Consider the following 24,421-nt stretch of genomic DNA (forward strand, 5'->3'; position numbering starts at 1 on the left):
AGAAACGCTAAGATCCGCACCCTAAAAAAGTGGCTGGGATTACGCCGGCTGATATTCAAAGATACTCAAAGCAAAGGTTTCAACTAGAAAAGTTACAGGAAAAACTCAGCATGTCACAATTAAAAGCTTACGTTTTTACTGACATAGCCTCCTGCTAATCAAGTAGAAAAATCAGCCAGAAAATTTATCCTGACTTACTACAATTTTAAAGACTATATGGAAATTAATGAATATCAAGGAATATGGTTTTGGATACCATCTGCTTCCATAATGGGACTGGTTTTGGGGTAGATCACTTGAAGCCACTTTTTCTAATTAGATGGTTACCAGAAAAAGGGTCACTTTTCAGTAACTCCTAGGATGTAAAAATAAGACCATATCATTAGCACAAGGATGGTATACTCTTTCCTACCGGGCAAAGCCAGGGCTGAATGGTGGTTCTGCCCCTTACTAGCTCTTTGATCAGGGCAAGTTACTAAACCTCTCTGTGCCTTGGTTTCCCTGTGTGTAAAACAAGGACAGTGATATTACCTATCTGGGAAGGGCCCTGTCAGCATTAAATCAATCAAGACACACCGATTGCTCAAAATACCACCTGACAGGCTGTGAGTGCTCAGTAAACATTTGCTCTGATTACAGTTTTGATTTTTATTATCTTTATAATTTATGTAAGCATCCCTTTCTCTCTAGCTGCTTTTCTATGCATTTTTACATTGTCGAATTATGGGCTATGAATCTCATTTATTTTCCCACTAAGCGAATCAATTATTTCTCCGGGTCATTAAACATCCTAAACATACAGACACGGAATATATGTAGAGACAATCCTTCTGGTCATGAAACTCTCCGGACATTAGTATCTTTAGCCCTCCTTTCAATGACTCTTTTTTAAAAATTACATAATCCATTTAGGAGAGAAGAACGGATTCTTCTGGGGCTAGGAAGATGTCTGCTCCTGCGCTCATAGACAAGAAATGGAAAAAAAAAAAGACAGTCACAGCTGCAGATCTGTGAACACTTACTGAACAAGGGTGGGCAGAGTTTCTGTCTTTAGAGTTACGATACACAGAGAGCCGTGTCTGCCTGTGGATAACCCAGGAGGGAGGACGGGGTGTCAGGGAGAGATGCGGAGTCAGCTGGGGCGACACTCCATCACTGTCCCCAGCTTGAGTCTGGGATCACAAAGAAGAGCCAGAGCAGGATTTACGGGCGAATGTTCTTTTCAGCTCGGTAGATATTCCCCATCACGGCGTCCATGTCTTATTAACGGCTTACTGTCCGCATAAAAGAATCTACCTGAAGCTGTAATCTGGGAACTTAATGTATTCTTGCTAAAGCTTCTGTTCTTTTTTCCAGCCATGTGGTGGCGGCCATCTTCCTCCCCCTCCCCCTGCCCCACCCTGGTCTGAAATACTTCCTACTCCACGGAAAGATATAAGGTTCCCATTTCTGCCTCGAATGAAAACGAAATGGGCTTCAAAGAAGCCGAAGAGATGTCCTGTTGGAATCCCATTGTTAGGTGGTTTGGTGTCTCTTCTGCATCTTCCTGCCAAAACGATTCCATTTCCAAAATGGAGCACATTCCATTCTTTATGACAGACTTATCAAAACTACAATGACCTCCAGCTGTCAAAACAGCTTGAAGAAAAAGTCAGTGATGGTTATTATAAATAACAGAGAACTTACAGCCATCGATGTGCTGATTTTTACCCACATGGAAAGTACGGGTAAGAGAATCGTTTTTAGTCAGCATGAAGGGCTCCAAAGGAGTAATCCACTGAACTCATCAGGGACGGAAGGCCGACACCGGATGGATGTGGGAGCTGGGCCGCCCTCCCCAACCTGACCTTTAGCTGATAAGTCCTTGTAACAAGTACTTGCAGGCCTGAACTAAAAACTGTCTCTTCATACGAGCGGTAGTCAGGATTTTTCCCTGCTCAAAGGGACCCTTTCACATATCATTGTGATTTTATAGGTTTGATGACAAGTTAACTCTGCCATTTTGAAATAGCTCCAACCATGTCATAAAAAAAGAGAGCGAAGCTAACGGGGTCTCAGGTTATTGGTCCCAGTGGACGGACAATAACGGTGATAGAGAAGGGAGGAACACGAAAGTGGAGGGTTCTAATGGATCGGCAGCATCAGGGCGAGTCAGAAAAATAATGCCGGGCGTGCCTCAAACAAGAGAGTATTTCCTTTATTTGCAGGCCGATTCTCTTTATTTGTGTAATATAGTCTGAAGCCACTTTAAAAGCTTTTGATTCGTTGCAAATAACAGCTCACTCAGAAACCAAATGACTGAGGCTTAATGACTAAATGCATATAGAAGGAGTGTTTCTCCATTCTCCCCACAAGCCGCCCGGCAATACACAGGGGACAACCAGCTGTCCCCTCACCCCGCCCGGTGCCGCCCCTTCTGACATTTCTAGCCTCCTTGGTTCCCTGGGACAAGCTCCATCCTGGCAGAGGGCTCACACAGCGTGGGTGATGGCAACTGCCAGAGGTTTTGTTTCTCTGTTTCAAAGACAGTAGAGAATGACCTGGAGATCTGGCATTGTGGCACACAGGAGGTGGTCCTGCGTACCTTCTAGGTTCTAAAATGGTCTGCTGCTCAGTCCACTGGCTCAGGCCTTTTGATGGCTGGCTCCCACTGTATTCAACCCCCAGTGACGGCCACTAAGGCCCTCCGTGGTGTGGCTCCTGCCCACCGCTGTGTCTGGAATGCTTCACCCGAGCCCCCCGCCCCCGTGAGCACTGCTCTTTTTCAGGACCCCTCAAGGGCACAGCTGGGGGGGTTCTCTGCATTGCTGCCCCTTCTCACAGGAGATGTGAGTCCGTAGTATCGCTCTGCACCTTGGCACCATCCGCATGTGGCTGGCACGCATGCATTTGAGGGTCTTCCCCTAGCACGAAGCATCTGGGGCAGGGGCTGGGTGTTTCCAGTCTTGGTAACCTCCGTGCACAGTGCAAATCAGACATGCAAAAATGTTTTTAATTAGAATGAGATTAAGAAACTGTACATCAATTCAATGTAAAAAACTCTCTTAAGTGTCACTTCTGACCTGTCTCCTGAACTCTGGAAACAAATTTCTGTCTCACAGATGACTTGACAGGAAGTTCAGTGGCCTTGATGGGACTTGATGGGAAACCAAGTCACTTGACAGCGACTCAGACAACACGTAAGTCTCCTCATTAACGGTCACAGCAGCTTGCTCTCTTTGTTCCTGCCAGGAACAGTATTCTAGGTCCCAGACGGCACCTGACACTCCTTCCTCACTTTCCATCCCTCGTTGGCTCCTGTGACTTCTCCCCGTCTCCCAGCACACACACATTCCTCTCCACTTCCCCCGTCCTTCCTCCATCACAGGCCCATGACACTGACTCAGGCCTTGACACAGGTCCCTCAGAGTCTCTTGGCCTCGGTCTCTCTCTCCTTTAGGAGCTCATTCCCAGGGTGGCTCTCTGCCCACAAAATCTCAAACGCCCTAGTACACCTCAGTGTGCCAAAGCCATCATCTCCCGAACGGATCTTCCCAAGTGGCCTTTGCTTTCTTTGGAGTTCTACTGCATTTAGCATTTACTCCTTTCTTTCGGCAAGCAAACGCACCAACTATTTGTTGTGCTTCTGAAAATGTTGATGCCTTCTTAATCCAAATATTCTCCACTCCCCTTAGGGTGACATCACATTTTACACTTTGTTATGTGTGTCAGAGCTTAACACACCAGGTGCGATGAATACACACTGATCCACGAGAAGAAAATACCAAGATGTTTAAAGATCAAAGTTATTCTTCTCAAAAGCTCTAATATTCAGAACACTAGTACGCTCCCTTCCATTTATCATCAACCACGCTCTGAGGGCTGGTACAGAGAGTGATGAGCTCATCTGCGTAAAGCACCGGGAACAGTGTCTGACCTGTGGTTAAAAGAGCCATTATGTGGAGGAGGAAGAGAGGAGGGGGAGGGGAGGGATTGAGTTCACACTCGCAGAGAATCCCCTTGTTCTCTGTGGAACTGGCACGCTACCGACACACAGGGCAGCTCCAAATGGATGTTCTACACTGGGCTTCCAAGGGTGAAAGGTCAAGAGGACTGAAGACATGGTCCTTACCCAGAAGGGTGAGGATGAACAGGAAAGACTGGGCAAGGCCATGTGGGAAGGGCACAGACACCCCACATCTTGGCTGAGTGGAGCTGGAGGCACACGGACAAGGTGTGAGTGAGAGATGGAGCGACTGAAGGTGTGCCGGAGTCGCAGAGGACCATCTCCCCAACGCCAGTCCTCGGGGAAGGTCTGGAGCTTGGGAAAGTCCGTGTTCAGAGGAGAAACACAGATAAATTTGGGAAAGGGATGATGGATTTTGGAAGGTGTAAGGGAGCATGGCAGGGAGTTTTTATGGGTCCTACAGTCTCTAGAGTGGATTCTTGGGGTTGGAATGAGTCTCAAACAGAAGAATGATGCCCATGATTGACGCAGCAACTTACGCTGCCAGCCCTAGGTCTCCTTGTTAGCAGAATGGGGTACCTTTATTACTAATACTTAACGCAGGCACCCCAACAAGTTCTTATGGGGGGTTGACAATATGTCTATGGATTTTCTTTATGGGTCTTCCCATAAAGAAATAAAATAAACACCTCCATCTGGTCCCATAAAGACCATTTTTTAAATTTTATTTTATTTATTTTATTTTATTATATATATTAAATATATATTAAATATATATTATATATTTATCATTTTTATTTATTTATTTTTATTTTATATATTTATTATATATTTATTATTAATATATATTTAAGTATATTTATATATTAAATATATATTAAATATATATTATATATTTTATTATATATATTTATTTATATATATATTTATTATTTATTTATTTTCATTTTATTTATTTATTTATTTATTTCCCATAAAGAAATAAAATAAACACCTCCATCTGGTCACTTAATCTAACATCAGTTATATCCCCAATACCTAACAGCTTTACATCTGTCCCCTGATTAAATTAGATCTGTGATACCGGAATAAACTGTTTTGAGTTTTTAGGGACACCTCGTGAAGACTGAAAGACAACAAATTCTTTCAAAAGTGATATATAGCAGATATTATATGGAGACATATAATACGTCAATATGTATTTTAACATTTAATCTGATATCCATGGGTGGATACACAAATGAACACATATATATTTAGGCCTGTAAACCGTCATGAGTTCAGATATTATCCATTATATTTTCCTCAAAAATTATAATTGTAGGTTTCAAATGTGACATTTCCCGATAAATCTAGCTTCTCTCTCTATTTTTCCATCCGAGCACACCCGCAAACCGGCTCTGAGGACTGCTGGGCTGTCTAGTCGGGAAAACTGGTATTTGGGTTTGTATTAATTTTATTTCCCTCCCGTAAATTACTAAGTTGCTTCTGATTATGTACCTCTTACAAAACTGGGATATCCAAGGGGAATGAATGCAATGAAGAGGCACAGAATAAACAGAAGCTCCAGGAGCATCAGATAGTTCTACGGGCGCCTTTCAGAAGTTCCGGACTGGGGAATGCCTCCATTATCAATGTTAGGCTCTGAATCCAAGTTAAACACAGGGAGAAAATAAGGAGGCTGGAGACAGAAGTGGAGGAGGAATGGGCCAATATCTCACTAATCCCTAGAGAAAACGAAAGATCGATATACCGATCGTAGGGCTGGACCCCGAAGCAGTACAAGCACCGTCTTCTCGTCTGTAGAAAAGAAAGAACCAACAAGTGGGGGCATTGATAACCGCAGGTGAAAACTTTAACTCAGTGATAGAGATACCTGAAAATGTTATTACTCAGCCTATTACTACCCCAGCCGAGGCCGATTTCATGTGAAGTAGTTTTATATTTATGCCAAAAATAAATCAGCATCAAACTAGAAAAAAGATCCTGTAAGCCAATGGACTTGAACCTAGGCGACCTTCTGCGATAGAGAAGAAATGGCATTTTCATGAGTCACGGAGCTTCCCCTGTCTCGTCAATCTGATAAACGGTTTCTGGAAATCGAGAGTGCTGCCGGTCACCTTCCTTTCCCCTAAAACACGTCACACCGGAAGAGAGGGACGTTTTCTCTCCTGCTGGACAGACGCATGTGTAGCTGGCCTCTGGACGGTGGGGAGGATAAGGTGGTCACGGAGAAACCTGGCGGGCTGCTGGGGTGTGGGGAGGACGCTGGTCGGGGGTAGTGCGGGGAGGAGCTGGGTAGGAGCCTGAGCCAGAGGAAGGCATGCTGGGGAGAAATCAGGAAATTGTGATGTAGAGACGAGGAAGGGCAGGGGGCAGGGAATCTAAGCTGGGGGGCAGGGAGAGGAAACCAAGCTGATCCCCAGGAATGGAGCGAAAGGCCGTGGGAGGGAGAAACCACATGGCCAGCCGGGGAGGGAGAGCTGTGCGCAGGAGGCTGGTTCATTTCAGGTGCTGGGGTGACCAGGACCAAGGAGCCGGGGAGACGGAAAGGCTGTTTGCAGGACTTAAAAGAAATCAGCTTAGAATTCTGTTTATTTGTGGGGGTTGGGGTGGGAAGGCAGGGGAAGCAGAGAGGGAAGGCACGGAGTGAAAAGGAGGGGTGACTCTGTAGCTTCCGAGGGTCTGAGGGAGCTCCGCCTGATCTCATGGGACAGCGAGCCCTTTCCTACGTGACCGCTTATCCACGGCATTCAAAGTGCAGCCCGGGGAGTGAATGTTTAATTTTTTCACTACGTAACTGGCCATAAATCTCTGGAAAATGTGGGCAGCAATGCATTTGATTTGAACCTACAAGGTCTGAATTAATTCACCTTCATGCTTAACGGAGTGAAGCCAGTTTATAACACGGAGGAGAGAACATGTCCCCGCAGAGCTCGGGAGTAACTTCGTCGCTGACCTGATTTGGATCCAGTGGAAACTAAACATTTGGGACATACTTTTACAGTAGAGGGAGGAGAATGGAAAACAAAGCGAGCTTAACTGAAACAGGAGAAAGAACAAAACGGCCAGGACTTAGCTGGGTGGGGCCACCATCTACTTTTTCACCACCGTTTCCAGCCCCCAGTCTAATAAGTCTCCACCCAGCATGAGTTGTGGATGACATCACTCACTTTCCAAATACACTCCGGGAGTTTCCTGCTGTCCAGAGCCCGGCCACGCCATGTGGTCACCGGTGCACCTGGGCAGAGATGGGGCCAGGTCAGGTGAGAGTGGCAATGAAAGCCACACCAGTGCCCACGAACTGCTTGCTTTACCACTGCTCTTTCGGACCCTCTTCCTTGGACAGACTTGTACACCATCATGGGCCCACGCCAGGCCAATCCCAGCAGGAGCAAAACACGCACGAACACACAGGCAGTGCCCACGATCACTGCTCTGTTCCAGAAAGAGCACAGGGCCCAGAGGGAAGGGTGTGGGAAGGGAGAAGGGAGCTTTGACCCCCTGTATCTTCTAGTATCCGCCCCCCACCCCCCACCCCGGGGCCAAGATGTTTTTCTCTGCTTGGCAGTCAGTGAAGCGAAAGCACTCAGTCTATTTCTGTCCAGATTCAAGGGGCTGCTCTGCTTCCCAGAAAGGCTCTACCTGGCAGTGATCATCACATCAATGGCCTAGGACATCTTAATCCCTTCTGAGTGAACCGTGAGGCTGCTTAAGCCCAAGATTCTAGCCATATTCTCATCCCTGAGAGTCGTCATGTCCTAATTTTATGCCTCATGTTTGTCAATAAAGAAGATTCCATATTCAAGAGGACCCCACTACACGAGGGCTTCTAAGTTCTTCGGGAGGCTCAGTGTGGTACCAGAGGATAATAGTCAGATACACTGAATGCTAACAACAAACGGGAGGAATTCACAGGTGTCGGGACACCTTGCCGTGCCCCCTGTTTGGACAGTGCAGAGCTGTGGGAGAATGTCTGAGAAGGAAGGACATCCTCATCCACTCTCTACCCCATGACGGTCGCCAAGAAGAGCCCCCGGACAAATTAGCACAGAAAACACGATCTTGCTTTTCCGTAGCAGAATCTGGGGCCAGCAGGTGTGAGACAGAACCAGACAAACCATACTCAGGAGTGCATTTCTAATGGGAACATCCTAGGTCTTCTCTCCTTCCTCAGGAAGGAGACACACATCTCAACTCAGATGTGTAAACACTGCAGGACAGCTGCGATGGGCAATGTGATGCGACCTGCCGGGTTCCACCTGCGGAACACGTGTCCTGACTCCCTGGCGAGACACTGTTTCCAAATGCTTTTAGTTCATCACCTGCCTATTTAGTGTATTCAGTTCTTTTTTTTTTTTTTTTAAAGATTTTATTTACTTATTTGACAGAGACAGAGATCACAAGTAGGCAGAGGGGCAGGCAGGGAGAGAGGAGGAAGCAGGCTCCCCTCTGAGCAGAGAGCCTGAATCAGGGCTTGATCCCAGGACCCTGGGATCATGACCAGAGCCAAAGGCAGAGGCTTTAACCCACTGAGCCACCCAGGCGCCCCTTCAGTTTTTTTTTAATAAAGATTTTATTTATTTATTTGGGAAAGAGAAAGAGCATGAACAGAGCGAGCAGCAGAGGGAGAGGGAGAAGCAGATTTCCTGCTGAGCAGGGAGCCTGCCGTGGGGCTCGATCCCAGGACCCTGAGATCATGACCTGAGCCGAAGGCAGAGGCTTAGCCGGCTGAGTCACCCAGGCGCTACTATTTATTGTATTTTCATATTATAAATGGGACACATGCTTCATGCCGATATTGAAATAAGCAGGAAAGTAAAGAAAAAAATTATTTATAATTCAGCAGCCCAATGTTACCATTTTGGTGTCTTTCTAGTCTTTTTTTTATGTGGGGTGTGATTTACTTCTCAATAATATCCTGGCACATACTTCACTTACAGGCTAATATTTTCATGTCATGAAATTTATGCCACATGATTAAAGAGCCCTTGTAAATTACAGAAACTTAAAGACAATATCAAAACAATGTGACCAGAAGACAAAGACCACCTACTAGATTTCTTTTGGCCCAAGATTGTTTTGGAGAAATGTAATAAGCTATTAGGTTTATTGAACACCATAAACCACAAGCTTTGAAAGAATTTTGGAAACATAATGTAACAGGATAATCTGTAGAATACAGGGTAGGAAAATCTTGAAAACAATTTGCTCTTTTCTTCCCACATGAAAGATCTGTATTCGCCAAACTATTTCTTACAAGGAGATGCACTAGGTAGTGATGAGCTGGGCAAGAATCTCGTACTATTTTGGAACTTTCAATAATAAGCCAGAAATAGGGACACCTGGGTGGCTCGGTCACTAAGCGTCTGCCTGCGGCTCAGGTCATGATCCCAGGGTCCTGGGATCGAGCCCCACGTGGGGCTCCCTGCTCGGTGGGAAGCCTGCTTCTTCCTCTCCTATCCCCCGGCCTGCGTTCCCTCCCTAGCTGTGTCTCTGTCAAATAAATAAATAAAATCTTGAAAAAGTAATAAGCCAGAAATGATATATAAGTATGTCACTAAAGAGAACCAAGAATACAGATGGCACTTAGTAGGAATGAAGACTTATATTACGAAGGAAAAACTAGCTAGAGCCAGATGGGAAACACTGAATGAGGTTAGTGTAGGAGCAAAGGCCTCAGAAGTCCGCAAACTGAGTAATCCTTGTACTGGGTGTTTCCATCCAAACAGCTCGGGGAAGTGAAACGTCCTGGTGAAATGTCTCTGGCAGTTAATGGTATTTATTATCATATTGTCGTCTCGTGTAATAAGTCAATAGAACACGATGAAATATTTAAATGGCAAAAAACATGGGCCTATAAGTACAGATGGTGGGGGAGGGGAGGTTAACCAGTCCATTTTTCTTACCAAGCTAAACGTGGAGGGCGAAGACCGAGCTCCCCAGCATTTCACCGCATGGTCGCTCCACGTCAGCAGATGCTGGGGCTGGAGATGTTTATTGTTGGAGGACAGACTTGTTCTTTTGACCTTTTCCCCTTACAGACCTACTGGGGAGCCAGAAGATGCTTCTCCTTTGTTCTCCAGTCCACAGCTTTCTATACTTGTAGGGTTTCTTTTGCTAGGGTGTATCAGAAGACCCATTAGGGAAGGACTTGAGCTCATTCACCTCCACGGGGTTGTATGAGGGACTGAGAGAATGAATGAACACCGCAGGAAGAACGAGAGCGGCCTCTGATTTTGAGGCCCGAGTTTGGGCTTTCCTTCCGGAGCGGACAGATACGTGTTTCAGAAGTACTCTAATAAGCACACGTGTCGTGATTTAGAGTAAGAGTGACTCACGATGCTAGAATTTTCCCACCTGCAGGAACCAGCCCCTCCGGTGTCCCCGTTCCCCTTTCCCTCGGTCATCTCGGCAGGAAATTACTCCCCTGTGTCTCCCGCACGGGTGACGAATGTTAGAAGCATTTCAGCAGACCGTGGCAGGGGTCGGAATGGGGTCAAGTAAAAGTAAATACCAGCCCTTATTAGGCCATCCTGGCCTCCCAACGGTGCGTTTGCCCTGATCCATGAGCAACTTCCCGCTGGCATGGAAAGCCGACCTCTAAGGCCACCGCCTCCACGTGACCATGACCGTTTCCTGACCTCCAGGAACTTCTTTAGTCAGACACCACTTCCTCCCTGGCTCCTCACACTGGATTGTCTCACTGATGTTCCTGGACTTGCCCTGAGGCGGGGGCGCCACACGGTGGCAGAGGGCTCTCTTCGGGACACCCAGTGCGCCCATGGCCATCCCCCAGGGACAAATCCACACCACCGTTTTCCTGCGTTCAGTGTCCTACTCGGGCAGCAGTGGTAGCTCTAGAATTCTGATGTCCCAGAACGGCTCTCACATGTGGATGCGGTGGTGTTGCGATGGGAGAAGACCCACAGCATGCGTTTGTTTAGTGACCAGAGGATTGTAAATTATATGGTGATTTTTATTTAATGACTATTAAACGCTCCGAACTATTAAGGTTATTAATTACTGCTTCCTAACCTTTTTTAAAAAGATTTTATTTATTTGACAGAGAGAGAGAGAGAGAGATCACAAGTAGGCAGAGAGACAGGCAGAGAGAGAGGGAGGGAAGCAGGCTCCCTGCTGAAGAGAGTCCGATGCAGGGCTTGATCCCGGGACCCTGAGACCATGACCTGAGCCGAAGGCAGACGCTTTAACTCACTGAGCCATCCAGGCGCCCCAACTTGTTCCTAATTTTTATACCAAGCCATTTTCTTTCTAATTCAGTTCAATCTACTTCTACTAGCTGTAGGCTGCCTGAAGTGGAAGGCTTCTTTACTTGGGGAGCTCCCAGAGTGCTGAGCACAACTGCTGTATGCACACTTGTTGAATGAATGAATGAATGAATGAGTAAATGAATGAATGAATTTGTTGGGTGAGCTACTGCAGGGTTCTGAATCTGTGGGGTATAGAGCAAGACAGGATAGATTTGGAAGGAGGCTGATTTTCTCCTCAGTTCTGCACCCCCCTCCCCGGGCACGGCCCCTTGTCTCTCGGTCTTCCAGTCTCTCTGGGCTGCGCTCTCATTCCTAAGCAAAAGCCTTCACTGACCAAAGCTCAGGAGACTTTCAGCACGAAGGAGGTGCAATCACTGAGCCCCTTCTAAACAATATAAAGGCAAGCTCTTCTCACTATCCATTTTTGTTAACTGAGGTATAATTAAGTTATACTGAATAAAATCCATCCTTTTTAGGTGTGTAGGTCTGTGAGTTTTGACAAAGGTATACAGTCATGGAACTATCACCACAATCAAAATAATCAAAATAGAGTATTTCCATCACCCCAGAAAGTTCCCTTGTGCCCATCTACAGGCATGCCCCTCCTCCCTTCTGGAAATGTCATTCAACACCCATAAAATTTCAACCCTTCTCCCTATACCAACACCGTTGCTACACCTCCCACAGACTCCTGTGGGATTCCCTGGTCTCCCCACTAGACCTTCGACGGGGCCTCCCACACTCCTCGGAGGGCTCTGTAAATGTAGACATTTTTAGAGTATTGTCTGTCACCCTCGTCTCGTTTCTGTCATGCTTATCCTTGCTTCTCCCCTGTTGGACATCTGCCTTCATCTATGTTCTTAAAACTCTCAAGGCCTTCCCTCCCATTGCTTTCCTCTGAGTGTTGTGCGTTGTGTCTGTACTTCTAACAGACCCATACACCAATTTATATATCCCGTTAGCCCTCGCCGTTCTCCACATCCAAGCCAGACTTATTTCCGGCTCTGTCCATCTGCCTCCTGCCATGTTCCTTCCGGGACTGACGGCACCATCATCCCAGGCAAGCTGCAAGTGGCCCGCCCCATGGCCCCACGTGTAGGCGGCTACCCTTACACATGTCTCGAAGTCCCCTCCCTCGCTGTATTAGCTTCAGTGATCCCAGTGTTGACTTTGATGAACTCTGGCTTCAACTGGTATTTCCCTGGCTCTGGCTCTCGTGCCTTTGAACATGGTCCATCGGCTGCCAGAGCTCTTTTTCTAACATAAAAATCGGATCACTTTCTTCTTCTCATAAAAAAAAAAATACAAAATCCCAAAACAAACACCAGAAACCATCCGACAGTGACTCGGCAGCGTGCACAGGAGAAAAATCCAAGTTCCCATCGACGGTTATCAAGCTCTGCAACGGCCTGGCCCTGTCCTGCTGTCCCAACATTTCTCAGCCTCCCTGCCCTGTCCTACCCCAGCCACACTGGACTTCTCTGGGTCTGGCATGTACTTTGGTGCCCTTGAGTTGAAATTCAGTGTTTCCCTAGGTCAGAGGTTGAGGCTTTTATGAGGTGTTCTCGACTCCCTTCTCCCACACACCCTCCTCTCCCTCCTCAGTCCGAAGCTGCTCTGGTTGCCCCTGTGCGCACTGCGTTCGGAATGCCAATACCACACTTTCTAGATGCCTCTGTGGGGGGCAAACCTGTGCTCCTCACACGCCTCTTGGCATCTCCACGCCTCAGGTGCAATGAAGAATTCCAGAAATGCTTACTGAAAACATTTTGCCCAATATTAGATATGTAAACATCAAGGCAAAAATTCTGTACGTTTTCTGTACTTTTGCTTACCCATTGCTTAGTTACACGACAACAGAGCCACACGGCTTATTAACATTGTACTAATATTTCCTGCTTGGACTTGGATAGACCTGTGACAACGACAGTAAGGATCTTGACGACTTAGAATTTTTTTGCTCTAAATCTAATCCAGGAGCACTCCAAGGATGAGAAGTTGGATTTTGGCCATTGATGGTTACCAATGGAAGGTGAGGTGTGGCCAAAATGAAGCATTTTATGGAATTAATTATCATCCTATACTAATGCAATCCCACCATACTGTTAAAAATGAAAACTCATTGAACTTGCTCATTTTCTAAGGCAGAGCTTCCCACTTAGTGTGCTGCGGAGAGAGGCAGACGGTGACACGGTGATTTTCCCAGCCTTGGGAGGTGTCTGACATGAGCAGTCACCTCCATTTTTCTGACCAGAGTAAAATCTTATCACTTTGAGTACAATAAAGTGAAAAACGTCCAGAGGCACTAGACTAAGCCATGGCACTGTTTAAATATCAGACTGAATTATACCAAGTTATTCTCTTCTGAGTTCTATGAGGGGAACCAGTTTTATGACTCAAGAGATCCCGAACACCTTAAAAAAAAAAAAAAGAAAAGAAAAACCCAAACCATGACGCTAGAGGAGTTTTATATGGCGGCAGAGAACATTTAGAAAAATAGCAAATACTATGGCTTCCCAACACCTGATTTGCAAAGTGTAGGCAGAACATAATGATTTAAGGCATCACACAACACAGCCTGGGGAAGGCTTTTGGAGAACATCACTCACCGTTCCAACCAAAGGGTAGATGAACCCCGCGCCTATGCTGGCCCGGACATCACTGATGGGCAAAATGAAATCTCTGGGTACGCCTTTCTTATCAGGCTGGTGAGACAGAGAAAGGTGGGTCTTGGCCATGCAGATGGGCAAATTTCCAAATCCCTGTAAGAAAGGAAAGGAAACGTGTTCACTGAGCACAAATCGGTCTCCTGCGTGTGTTCGACTTGTAGCACACGCCATCCCTGAGGCTCAGCTCAGGCATGTGCCGGGTGTTGGTTTGCTGAGCACGAAGGTGGGACGAACCCTCACCTCCACGTGACCGTCCCATGGTTGAGGGTGTCTGTTATTTATTTTGGAGAATTCTCCTTAAGGAAGGTAGAATGACATTGTGTGTTTGGGAGAAAGTATGGCTATTTTCAGGCAAAGCAGAAGCAACAGCAGCTGTCGAAACTATTTCCAAGGATATTAATATCCGGGGCTCAGCAAGGTAATCTGGAGAAAGGCCTGTAATGAGGCTCTCAGTCACGTTGTTCACTCATTTTTGGAAGCCGTCAGGAAGCAAAGGGTCCCTTTGTGTTGGTTTATGAATCATGGCTATTTGATCTGTGATTACACTATATGAACGAAGATGAGGTCACTTTTTAAGCCTCTTATTTTTAAGGACCAAAGGCGATGCCTGACCCAGAGTTCCAAAGGTGAAAGGGCAGGAAGTCACATGCGGGTCTCACAAAAAGGACAGTGTCCTTGCAGCCTGGTTCCGATTAAAGGGTACATAGTGTCCCTTTAGAGACTTTGTTAATTAATGGCAACCACATACTGGACACATAACTTTTAAGGAATATTCCCTCAGTAGACAGGGATAAAAGGAACACAGTCTTCAGAGGTAACACATGCAGACTTTCTTATGATTCAGTTTAAAAGTATTTGGACGATTTTAGGATATTTTCGTTTGGGGGATGGGGCTATTCTTTTTTTGAAATGCTGGAACACTCTCATATAATGATCAGGATTCTGCGGGGGGACAATCACAATTGCTCTACAGAAATGGGGGCAGGAATTTTGGGTTTCAGAGATCACTCAACGAGTGAAATAATTTGAATTGATGTAGGTTTCCAATTTAGTATTTTGCCAGCACAGATATTTTAAAAAAAGAAAAAAGCAGTATGGTATATGCTAGCACCATATTAGTTCATATAAAAGTTTTTAAGACTAAAAAAAAAAGGGAATAAACTAATGTTAGAATAAATAATAGTCCTTAAATATTATTAAAAACTCGTGAGAAAAAAAAAGACTCATGGGCGCCTGGGTGGCTCAGCTGGTTAAGCAACTGCCTTCGGCTCAGGTCATGATCCCAGGGGCCTGGGATCGAGTCCCACATCAGGCTCCCTGCTCCTTGGAGAGTCTGCTTCTCCCTCTGACTTTCTCCCCTCTCATGCTCTCTCTCAAATAAATAAATAAAATCTTAAAAAAAAAAAAAAAGACTCATGACAAGGACCTTACTTTACTCATTTCATTACTACATGAGTGAAATTTCACTGTGGACCCAGCCAGTGTTTAGCACAATTCTGGGTAATTATTTATTTTGTAGATTTATTTCTTTATTTGAGAGAGAGAGAGTGAGAGAGAGCGTGCGCGCATGCGTGCATGCAGGGGGAGTGGTAGTCAGAGAAGGAGAGAATTTCAAGCAGACCCCCCACTGACCGTGGAGCCTGATGCAAGGCTCGACCCCATGACCTTGAGATCATGACCTGAGCTAAAATCAAGAGTCGGACACTTAACTGACTGAGCCACCCAGGTGGCCCAAGGGAATTATTTATTTTTTAAAAGCACAAGCTGAGGGCATACGTGGAAAATTCTAAGAAAAAACAAGTTGCTGACCATTTTACCAAATCTGGGAGAATACGCTGGCCAGCACTGGTAGTATTTAACATAATGTCAAATACGATTTACAAACAGGACTTAGGAGTTGGGAATTTTAAAAAGTAGATCAGTGCTACTCCTAATGAAGCTCTTGGAAGTACTTTGACTTCTATCCTATTGTGGCAAACTGGAGGGGGCATTTGGGGCTTGTGGTCGCTCCGATCAGGGTGGCTGAACAAACTGCAATGGATGTAGTTCCTGAAACAGGATCATTTTTGGACCAGACTCAGGCGGCTGAGTCCCCGTCATCTTCAAGCAGCTTGCTGATTTGCCTCTGTCACTCTCTAGAGGTAGAAGATGACCGAACCTTCACCTTGGGTGAACGATCTCAGCACCAAGCCATGAACCACTCGCATAAAAAAAGGAACACCGAACACCCCCGTCTTTATTTTTTATTTTTTTTTTTTAAATGCCAATTTACTCCATGTTTAGCATGTTCATTTCTTGATTTTTTTTTAAAGATTTATTTATTTATTTGACAGACAGAGAGAGATCGCAAGTAGGCAGAGAGGCAGGCAGAGAGAGAGGAGGAAGCAGGCTCCCTGCTGAGCAGAGAGCCCGATGCGGGGCTCGATCCCAGGACCCTGAGATCATGACCTGAGCCGAAGGCAGAGGCTTTAACCCACTAAGCCACCCAGGCGCCCCAACACCCCCGTCTTTAAATGCTGCACGATGACTTGCCTTCCCTGGCACTGTGTTAACATTTTTAAGGCAGTAAGAGCCCTGCAATGAAGAGGAAGCACTACAGATCATCCAGCCCTGACGCCATAGCCACACATCTAAGAAGTTCAATGTTTCTGGCTGAGCAGGAAGGACTAAACACCAATCACATGTCACAGATACGACCCCACCCCTATTAGACACTTTGTAACCGTATAAGCCAATGATGTATCCATCAGAGGGCACATGCCCTCTCCATCACGTTCTATTTATAGTAAACAAACTACCCAAGGATGTTAATTCAATTTTTGTAGACCAAGGAGATTAAGCCACATTCAGCTGGTGAGACTTTTAACAGTCCTCACATCAAGGTGAGTATTTTTTTTTGAAGATTTTTTATTTATTCATTTGACAGACAGAGATCACAAGTAGGCAGAGGCAGGCAGAGAGAGACGGAGAAGCAGGCTCCCCATTGAGCAGAGAGCCCGATGCGGGGCTCGATCCCAGGACCCTGGGACAAGACCTGAGCTGAAGGCAGAGGCTTTAATCCACTGAGCCACCCAGGCACCCCCAAGGTGAGTATTTTAAGAGTCCGAGGAGGACTTTTTTCCCCTGAAGTGTAACTTTTACCTGTTGCGTGTAACGATCTATTTTGGATTGTGCCTCAGGAGACAGTTCGATATCTTTGGCTCCATACACAGTCTGCGCAATGGTTCTTATCTTTTCTACAATTGGAAGCTGCAGAAACACAAATGACAACAAAACCGTTAATGTTAATCTGGTTAAAGAATTGAGGGAAAGCTTAACGAGCTTTTCTGCAGTCCTTAAAATTTCCTACCAGATTTTGTCCTCAATGGCCCCGCACTGGAAACAAATACTCTTTCCTTTATCACCCTTAAAGTATGAAGAAGTATCAAGAAGCTTTAGATGTTCAGTTAACCCAAAAGTTGCTTATCTAGTTAATCCTTTTTATCTATTGCATTGTTTTTAAAAAAATGTACCTTATACTATAGTTTTACAAACAGGAGCCTCCTAAACAAATACTTAAATGCTGGTGTTTAAGTGTATTTTTTTGTGAGTAGGAATGGGCTGATACACATTTTTCTAAGATTTTATCTATCTATCTATTTATTTATTTATTTAGAGAGAGAGCAAAGAGCATGAGCAGGGGAGGGGTATGGGAGAGAGAGAATCTCAAGCAGACTCCACAGAGCATGATGCCGGGCTCAATCTCATGACCCTGAGGTCATGACCTGAGCTGAAATCAAGAGTCAGATACTTAATCGACTAAGCCACCCAGGCGCCCTGGAATGGGCTGATGTTAAATGTTGATGTGATGACTTTATTGGGAAATCAGAGGTTGGACCTAGTGTCACTTTAGCAAATTATGAGAAATCATGGAGGCTGGGAAAGAATCCAAGAAGGCTAGATATGGCCAAATGAACGTATGGGGTGGAAAGAAACAGCCTTCCATAATGCTGGACGGGAAGCCTGGATACAGACAGCTGGTAAAATACTGCAAATGATCTGGAGAAACAACAGTGGTTCATTCGGAAAGGGATACGCCATAAAGAGAATCTTATTTATGCAAATCATTCATAATCTTACTGTACAGAGAACACACAGAGGTGTCATGCAGTTAGTGGATTTACTGTTTGCGAACAGCTGTTGGACCAAGTGCCCGCTGGTGGAATGAATATCAACCAAGGGGCAGAAGTCTTCCATGGCCTACTCCAAAACGTTGCCCATTAGGCACAAACTCGACTAGTTCCCTGCCCTCAGCTCCTGGAGACCACTTATCTACCTTCCATCTCTCTGAATTTGGCTATGCCAGCGACCTCATACAAGTGGAATCAGACAACATTTGTCCTTTTGCATTTGGGTTATTTCAGTGAGCATGAAATTCAAGGTTCATCCACGTGGTGGCCTGTGTCTGAATTTCCTTCCTATTCCATAGTACGCATCCACCATATTTTTTCTTATCCATTCATCCACCACTGGGCACTTGTGTTGTCTCTACCTTTTTGCTGCTGGGAACAACACTGTGATGAGCACAAGGACAAATACCTCCTTGACATGAACTTCCAGTTCTTTTGGGCATTCAGAAATACGCATTTTTAGCCTATGACTAATGTTTATTTGAAAGTATTTGGGGAATTTCAAGCAGGTGCCAGACTGACTTTGTGAGCTGTGTAATTATGTTTTTTAAAATTCCCAGAGGAAACTTGCCGCCACCCAAACATGACAGATGACCCAAACACAAGGTGTAGAAGAGCAGAAAAGCGCCGGCTGCATGAATCCTGGTTGGATGCTTTGTATCTCCTCCTCACCTCAGATGCCAGACCTCCGTGCTTCCCAACGAGTACTCGTATCTGCCGCCTGTCATTCCAGACTTTTGATGCCCTGCCCCCAGTCTTGCTCTGCCTGGAGAAGATGAGGGTGCTCCCCTGAGAGCTCTGGCAGGTGCACTGCTATCCATCGTGAGTCTAAGAGGATGCACCCCCCACTGCCTGGTGTGTGTCCTGCAGCCCCATGCTGGATAAATCAAGTGATCAGCGGACACAGCTAGACATCCCAAGACCAAAACCCTTCCCGGACTGCTACTGCAATTCTTTTTCACTCATGCGTACAAGTGAATATAAATAAAAAGATGATCTTGGTTAACATATCTTTTGTTTTTAATATAAAAATTAAAAACTGCCCTGATAAGGCAGCTCCCATTGCATACGACATATTTATATTATGTCCGTAGGCAAGGGACTTCCTGCTGTGCCTCTGCTCACTTTGGGGGAGAAGTACAATCATTAAAGAAAAAAAGAACAGCCAAGCTCGCCCCAGTGATCTTGATCTGAACGTGATATTCACTTATACTGCTTTGTTCTAAATGGCAGTTATTAGAAAGCAAACAAAGTGGTAAAATAAATTATGAATGCCCATGCATTAATCACTCCTGGCTTTCCCTGACTCTGTAAGTATTTACTAACTTCTTTGTTCACCACATCGTTTGTCCTCCCATCCCTAAGGTCTAGGAGAGTGACCTGCACACAGCAGGTGTTCCATAAACCTTTGCCGAATGGCTAACGTACATCGACGGCAAGCACTTTCAAGGTGTTATGACAGGTGAAGGACTTTGGGCACTTCTGGAACAGTGCACTTCGGAGGCGGCAGGGACAATGACACATCACATAATTTTGACTGAAGAGTGTGTGTGATAAAGCTCTGCATAAACACTACCACAAAAGACAGAAGGTGGCGCAGCACAGGGGATGGCAGGAAAATCAGCAAGAACTGATGACGTGTACAGAGGTAGTCAAGTCACGCCTGAAGGACAGGAAAGGTTTCAGTAAGCAATGAAAGGAAAGGTTATTCTACACAAAGGGAAAGGCACATATCAAGGTGTGAATGGCTACACACAGCATCTTTTGGAAATAGGACCGTTCTTTGTGTATTATGCACAATTGCTTAACATGTTAATAAGCCCCTTCACAAAGTCTGGTGTCGATGCTAGTATCTTTGATCATTTTTGAACTAATGTCATGTTAAATCTTCATCTTCACCAAGATCATAACTCTGAATATATTCTACATTTATTCCCTCCCAGACCTCTTGAATGTATATTTAAGAAATGGAAACATTCTGGAACAGAGGTGTCTGATGGCAACTTCCTGTGATGGTGGGACTGTTCTCTCTCTTTTTAAAAAATTTTTATTTATTTGAGACAGAGAGAGAAAGAATGAGCAGGGGGAGCAGCAGAGGGAGAGGGAGAAGCAAGGAGCCTGATGCAGAACTTGATCCCAGGACCCCGGGATCATGACCTGAGCCAAAGGCAGCTGCTTAACCAACTGAGCCACCAGGCACCCCTATGATGGTGAGAATGTTCTATATACATGCTTCTCGGGTCTAGTAGCCGGCAGCCCCGTGCAGCTACTAAGCAGTTGAAATGTGACTAGTGCCACCGAGGTCATAAATTCTTAATTTTAGTTAATTTAAATAGCCACCTATAACCAGTCGCTATGGTACTGGACAGCACAGATTTGGTAAATAACTCTGACCAATTGTTATATTGCTGCCAACCTCCTGCTGAGCAGGTACACCGTAAAGTAGCTGAGTGACATGGACTTGGAGGATGTAGTGACTCACGCTTCATTATATTCATTTTGTAGCTATAGGGAGCCTGGTTCATAGAAGTGGAGTTGGTGAAAGTTAGATAGCATATCTTTCTTAAGTCTAGGAGACTGGCTAGAATTATTAAATTATTATTTTTAAAGATTTTATCTATTTATCTGAGAGAGAAAAAGTGAGCAAGAGCATGAGTTAGGGGGAAGGGGAGAGGGAGAGGGAGAAGCAGACTTCCTGCTGAGCAGGGACCCGCCCCGCCACCAGGGGACTCGATCCCAGGACCCTGATATCATGACCTGAGCTGCAGGCAGACCTTAACTGACCAAGCCACCTAGGTGCCTCTATTAAATTACCTGTTTTTTAGTGAAATAAAACTGGTCTACAAATTCCAGAAAAGCAATTACTTAAATTTTTAAAATGTTTTTTCATGAGAAGAATATGCACTAAAAGAAAGTGAAATAGAACAAAGCTAAAATAGAACAAAATTTAAAACAAGAGTTAAAAATGAAGCTTCTAGAATCAAAGGAAATGAGGTGTGAAGGTATTACAATATCGTGGCATCTCATTTTACTTGGAGGTCAAGTTCTAAAGTCAGCAGCCCAGAGGGTCTCTTAGAAGACCCATGAAATCACTAAGGAATAAATACTCTATCAAAACTCTAGAGTTTCTTAAGCCCACAACTGTTGAAGGACTGGAACACATTGTTGTTTCTTCTGGAGCCGCATGGAATGTTCTATTGTTTTACCAAGGCCACAGACCGGAATTTGTATGTTAAGCAATCCTGGGGATTAAGGAGTGCATTTGTCGTGATGGGCATGGGATGTTGTACGGAAGGGTTGAATCACTGAACACATCTGAAACTAATATTACACTGTTTGTTAACCACCTGGAATTTAAGTAAAAACTTAAAAATTAAGTGATCCTATGCTGTGATACCAGCAAAATATATTCCAAAAGCCCACAGTATGTTTAAAGAGAAGATCAATGAATAAATGTGTTAGTTGAACAGAAATCTCTGGACCCATGGTAATTATGTCAACTCATACTTTGTATTTTATTTTTTTTAAGATTTTATTTATTTATTTGACAGACAGAGATCACAAGTAGGCAGAGAGGCAGGCAGAGAGGGAGAGGGAAGCAGGCTCCCTGCTGAGGCAGAGAGCCCGATGCGGGGCTCGATCCTAGGACCCTGGGATCATGACCTGAGTTGAAGGCAGAGGCCTTAACCCACTGAGCCACCCAGGCACCCCCGTATTTTGTATTTTAAATGAGGCATGAATTTTAAATGACCTACAAGTCAACAGCCTTTCTGGTACTTCGAATGAGAGTATAATGTGAAACCATCGATGTTCAGATACCCTGAGGGCACACGAGGTATCAGGGGCTCCTTGCAACAGACCTCGGTGTCATGAGAGCAGCGCTCTTACTGAGAGCAGACCCCTGTATCTTCGAGAAAGCTTGTCCCTGGCTGAAAATCAGCACGTCTGAGCTACTAAAGGTGTACATGCCGCCTTCCGTGAGCCAGCTCACTGAGCAGCTGGCCCGGCTGGCTCCTTGGCTCAGGGCGACAGGTTAGCCCAGAAGACTCCCGGAGGAACCTCATTCTCCTAAGGCAACCAGGGTGTGTGGTGGATGTAGCCGGGGTCCAGGAACGGAGAAAATGCCCATCACCAAACAGTCTCTATTTGTCTATGTCAAACGAGGACCCTGAGGAATCCACATGGGTGATCTTTTACTCTCAAACAGAACGGAACGGCAATGTCAAGGAAGGGACATCAGGAACAGGTGACTGTGACCCAAGTGAGGAAGGGATGGTTGTGGTCTGAGCATGCGGCTTTGCCAACTAACACTCCCGGTGTTTTCATGGCACATGTGTTGGTTCTCTTTCAGCAAACCTTGCTTATAAACCTCAACGTGTTACGAGACTAGTATAAATGAATGCAAGGTGTGGTTTGGGTTCTATTTGCACACGCAAGGAGCCCTTGTTTTTACAAGTGTCTCTTTTTCTTGGCTGTTCAGCAGGAGTCAGAATTTCCCTCATGGATCTCCTGGAGATGTGCTTCCAAAGAAAAAACTCTGGGTGTAAAAATCTCACTGAAGGGCCCAGGACAATACAGGTGACCTTTGAGCACGGTGAGAGTTGGGACACTAATCGCCCTCGTCCCACAGTCAAAAACCCATGAATAACTTTTGACTCCTGCCCCTTCCCCCAAACTTAATGACTAATTGCTTACTGCTGACCAGAAGCTTAGTCCATAACATAGCTGATTAATGTGTATTTTCTAGGTTCCGTGTGTTACACACTGTATTCTTACAACAAAGTAAGCTAGAGAAGGGACAATGTTATTAAGAAAATCGTAAGAAGAAAATACAGGGGCTGCCTGGGTGGCTCAGTCGTTAAGCATCTGCCTTTGGCTCAGGTCATTATCCTAGGGTCCTGGGATCAAGCCCCACATCGGGCTCCCTGCTTGGTGGGAAACCCGCTTCTCCTTCTCCCACTCCCCCTGCTTGTGTTCCCTCTCTCGCTGTGTCTCTCTCTGTCAAATAAATAAAAAAAATCTTTAAAGAAAAAAAAAGAAGAAAATACATTTACAGGATTCTGCTGTATTTACTGGAAAAGATCTGCAAGAATGGGCCCAGAAGGTTCAAACCTGCGTTGTTCGAGGGTCAACTGTACTTTCGATGAAAGGAAACAGAAATCATTTTTTTTTTATAAAGAGGGATTACTAAACAAGTCTCTAAACTCTCAAATACTGGAGTGACTGAAAGTCCATATGTTGTTTTACCTGTTTTTTTCCTAAAAAAACCTAGAGTAGGTGTCTCTTTTGAAGTGGTATGTTGTAATGTGGTACCTTTAAGGATAATAAATATCTGTGATAATATCAAGTAACGTTCCTTAAGTGGAGACGGATCCTGTCGCTACACAGTGGTCTCCGGTCACCTAAATTTACGTCAGAATGTCAGGGAACGGATGGAGTGGTGGCAGAACGTGGCTTGCTAACGTGGTGGGACACTGACAGGCCATTGTACATCCCTCAGCCTTTCTTAATTGGCCTGCGATGTTAGAGCTAAGAATGCATTTCTGGAAACTTCTATCTTAGTGACATTTCACGTTTCATGTTAGAAGAGAGCATTTAAATGAAATTACAGGAATCCTTGTGGAATGCCCAGCTGAAACAGATATAGACCACCCTTTCTTTCCCGTCAGGTGCTATTTCTAGCATCCAGGCAACAAAGCGGGCAGGCAACCACGCGGGGCGGAGCAGGACGCGTTGAGGAAGCCGGGATGGTTCTAACCACAGGCTCTGGTCTGATGAAACCTACCAGGTACCGATGAGTGAGGCAGCCCGTGGGCTGACGGGGTACGTGAGACACTGCAGGCCAGATGAGACCTGACAGGAAACACAGAAGCCAGGGCTGAAACAGAATCTTAGTTTGATGGAGATCTGAGGTGTGTCTGCAGAAGGGGGTGGTTTGGTTAAGGGGAGGCCATGTGGGAATTTGCAGCTGAATTGTGGAAAGGAGGCCAGGGACAAGAGGCTGACGATGGGCTTGAAGAAGCCTGGGTTCAAAGACCAGCGCTCGATCGTAATAGAAAGCAGAATGCGAGAGAGTGTAGGATTTCTGAATGAGATGCCGAACTGTCTGGAAAATAGAAGGGGCCGCTTTCTACAGAACACTGCAAACATTCTGTTGCACAGCAAGGGGAGAGAGCTGAAAGTGTCAGTGGGAGCAGGCAGGCCGAGGGTAAGTCTGAAAAAGGGAGGAAGGAGCCAAAAGAGGTCAAAAGGCCTGAGAGGGGGAGATAATGGTACAAGGACCAGGGCAAAAAAACCCCCAAAAACAAAAAAAAAACAAAGCACATCCCTTCTCCCTAACAGCGTTTTTTTTCTTCTTTTTCC

General features: G+C 45.4%; 1 protein-coding gene across 1 annotated transcript in view; it reads right to left on the reverse strand.

The window, feature by feature from the left end:
• MTHFD1L (methylenetetrahydrofolate dehydrogenase (NADP+ dependent) 1 like) overlaps nt 1–24,421 on the reverse strand; it is a gene marked incomplete at its 5' end in the record, with an annotated part of 183,587 nt that overhangs the window by 31,089 nt on the left and 128,077 nt on the right. The window contains 2 exons of the mRNA XM_080805521.1: nt 13,830–13,982; nt 17,031–17,138. Coding sequence (XP_080661647.1) covers nt 13,830–13,982; nt 17,031–17,138 — 261 coding nt within the window. The remainder of the gene's footprint in view (nt 1–13,829; nt 13,983–17,030; nt 17,139–24,421) is intronic.

Source organism: Martes martes (genome assembly GCF_963455335.1).
Source record: "Martes martes genome assembly, chromosome: 6".
Classification (NCBI taxonomy): Eukaryota; Metazoa; Chordata; class Mammalia; order Carnivora; family Mustelidae; genus Martes; species Martes martes.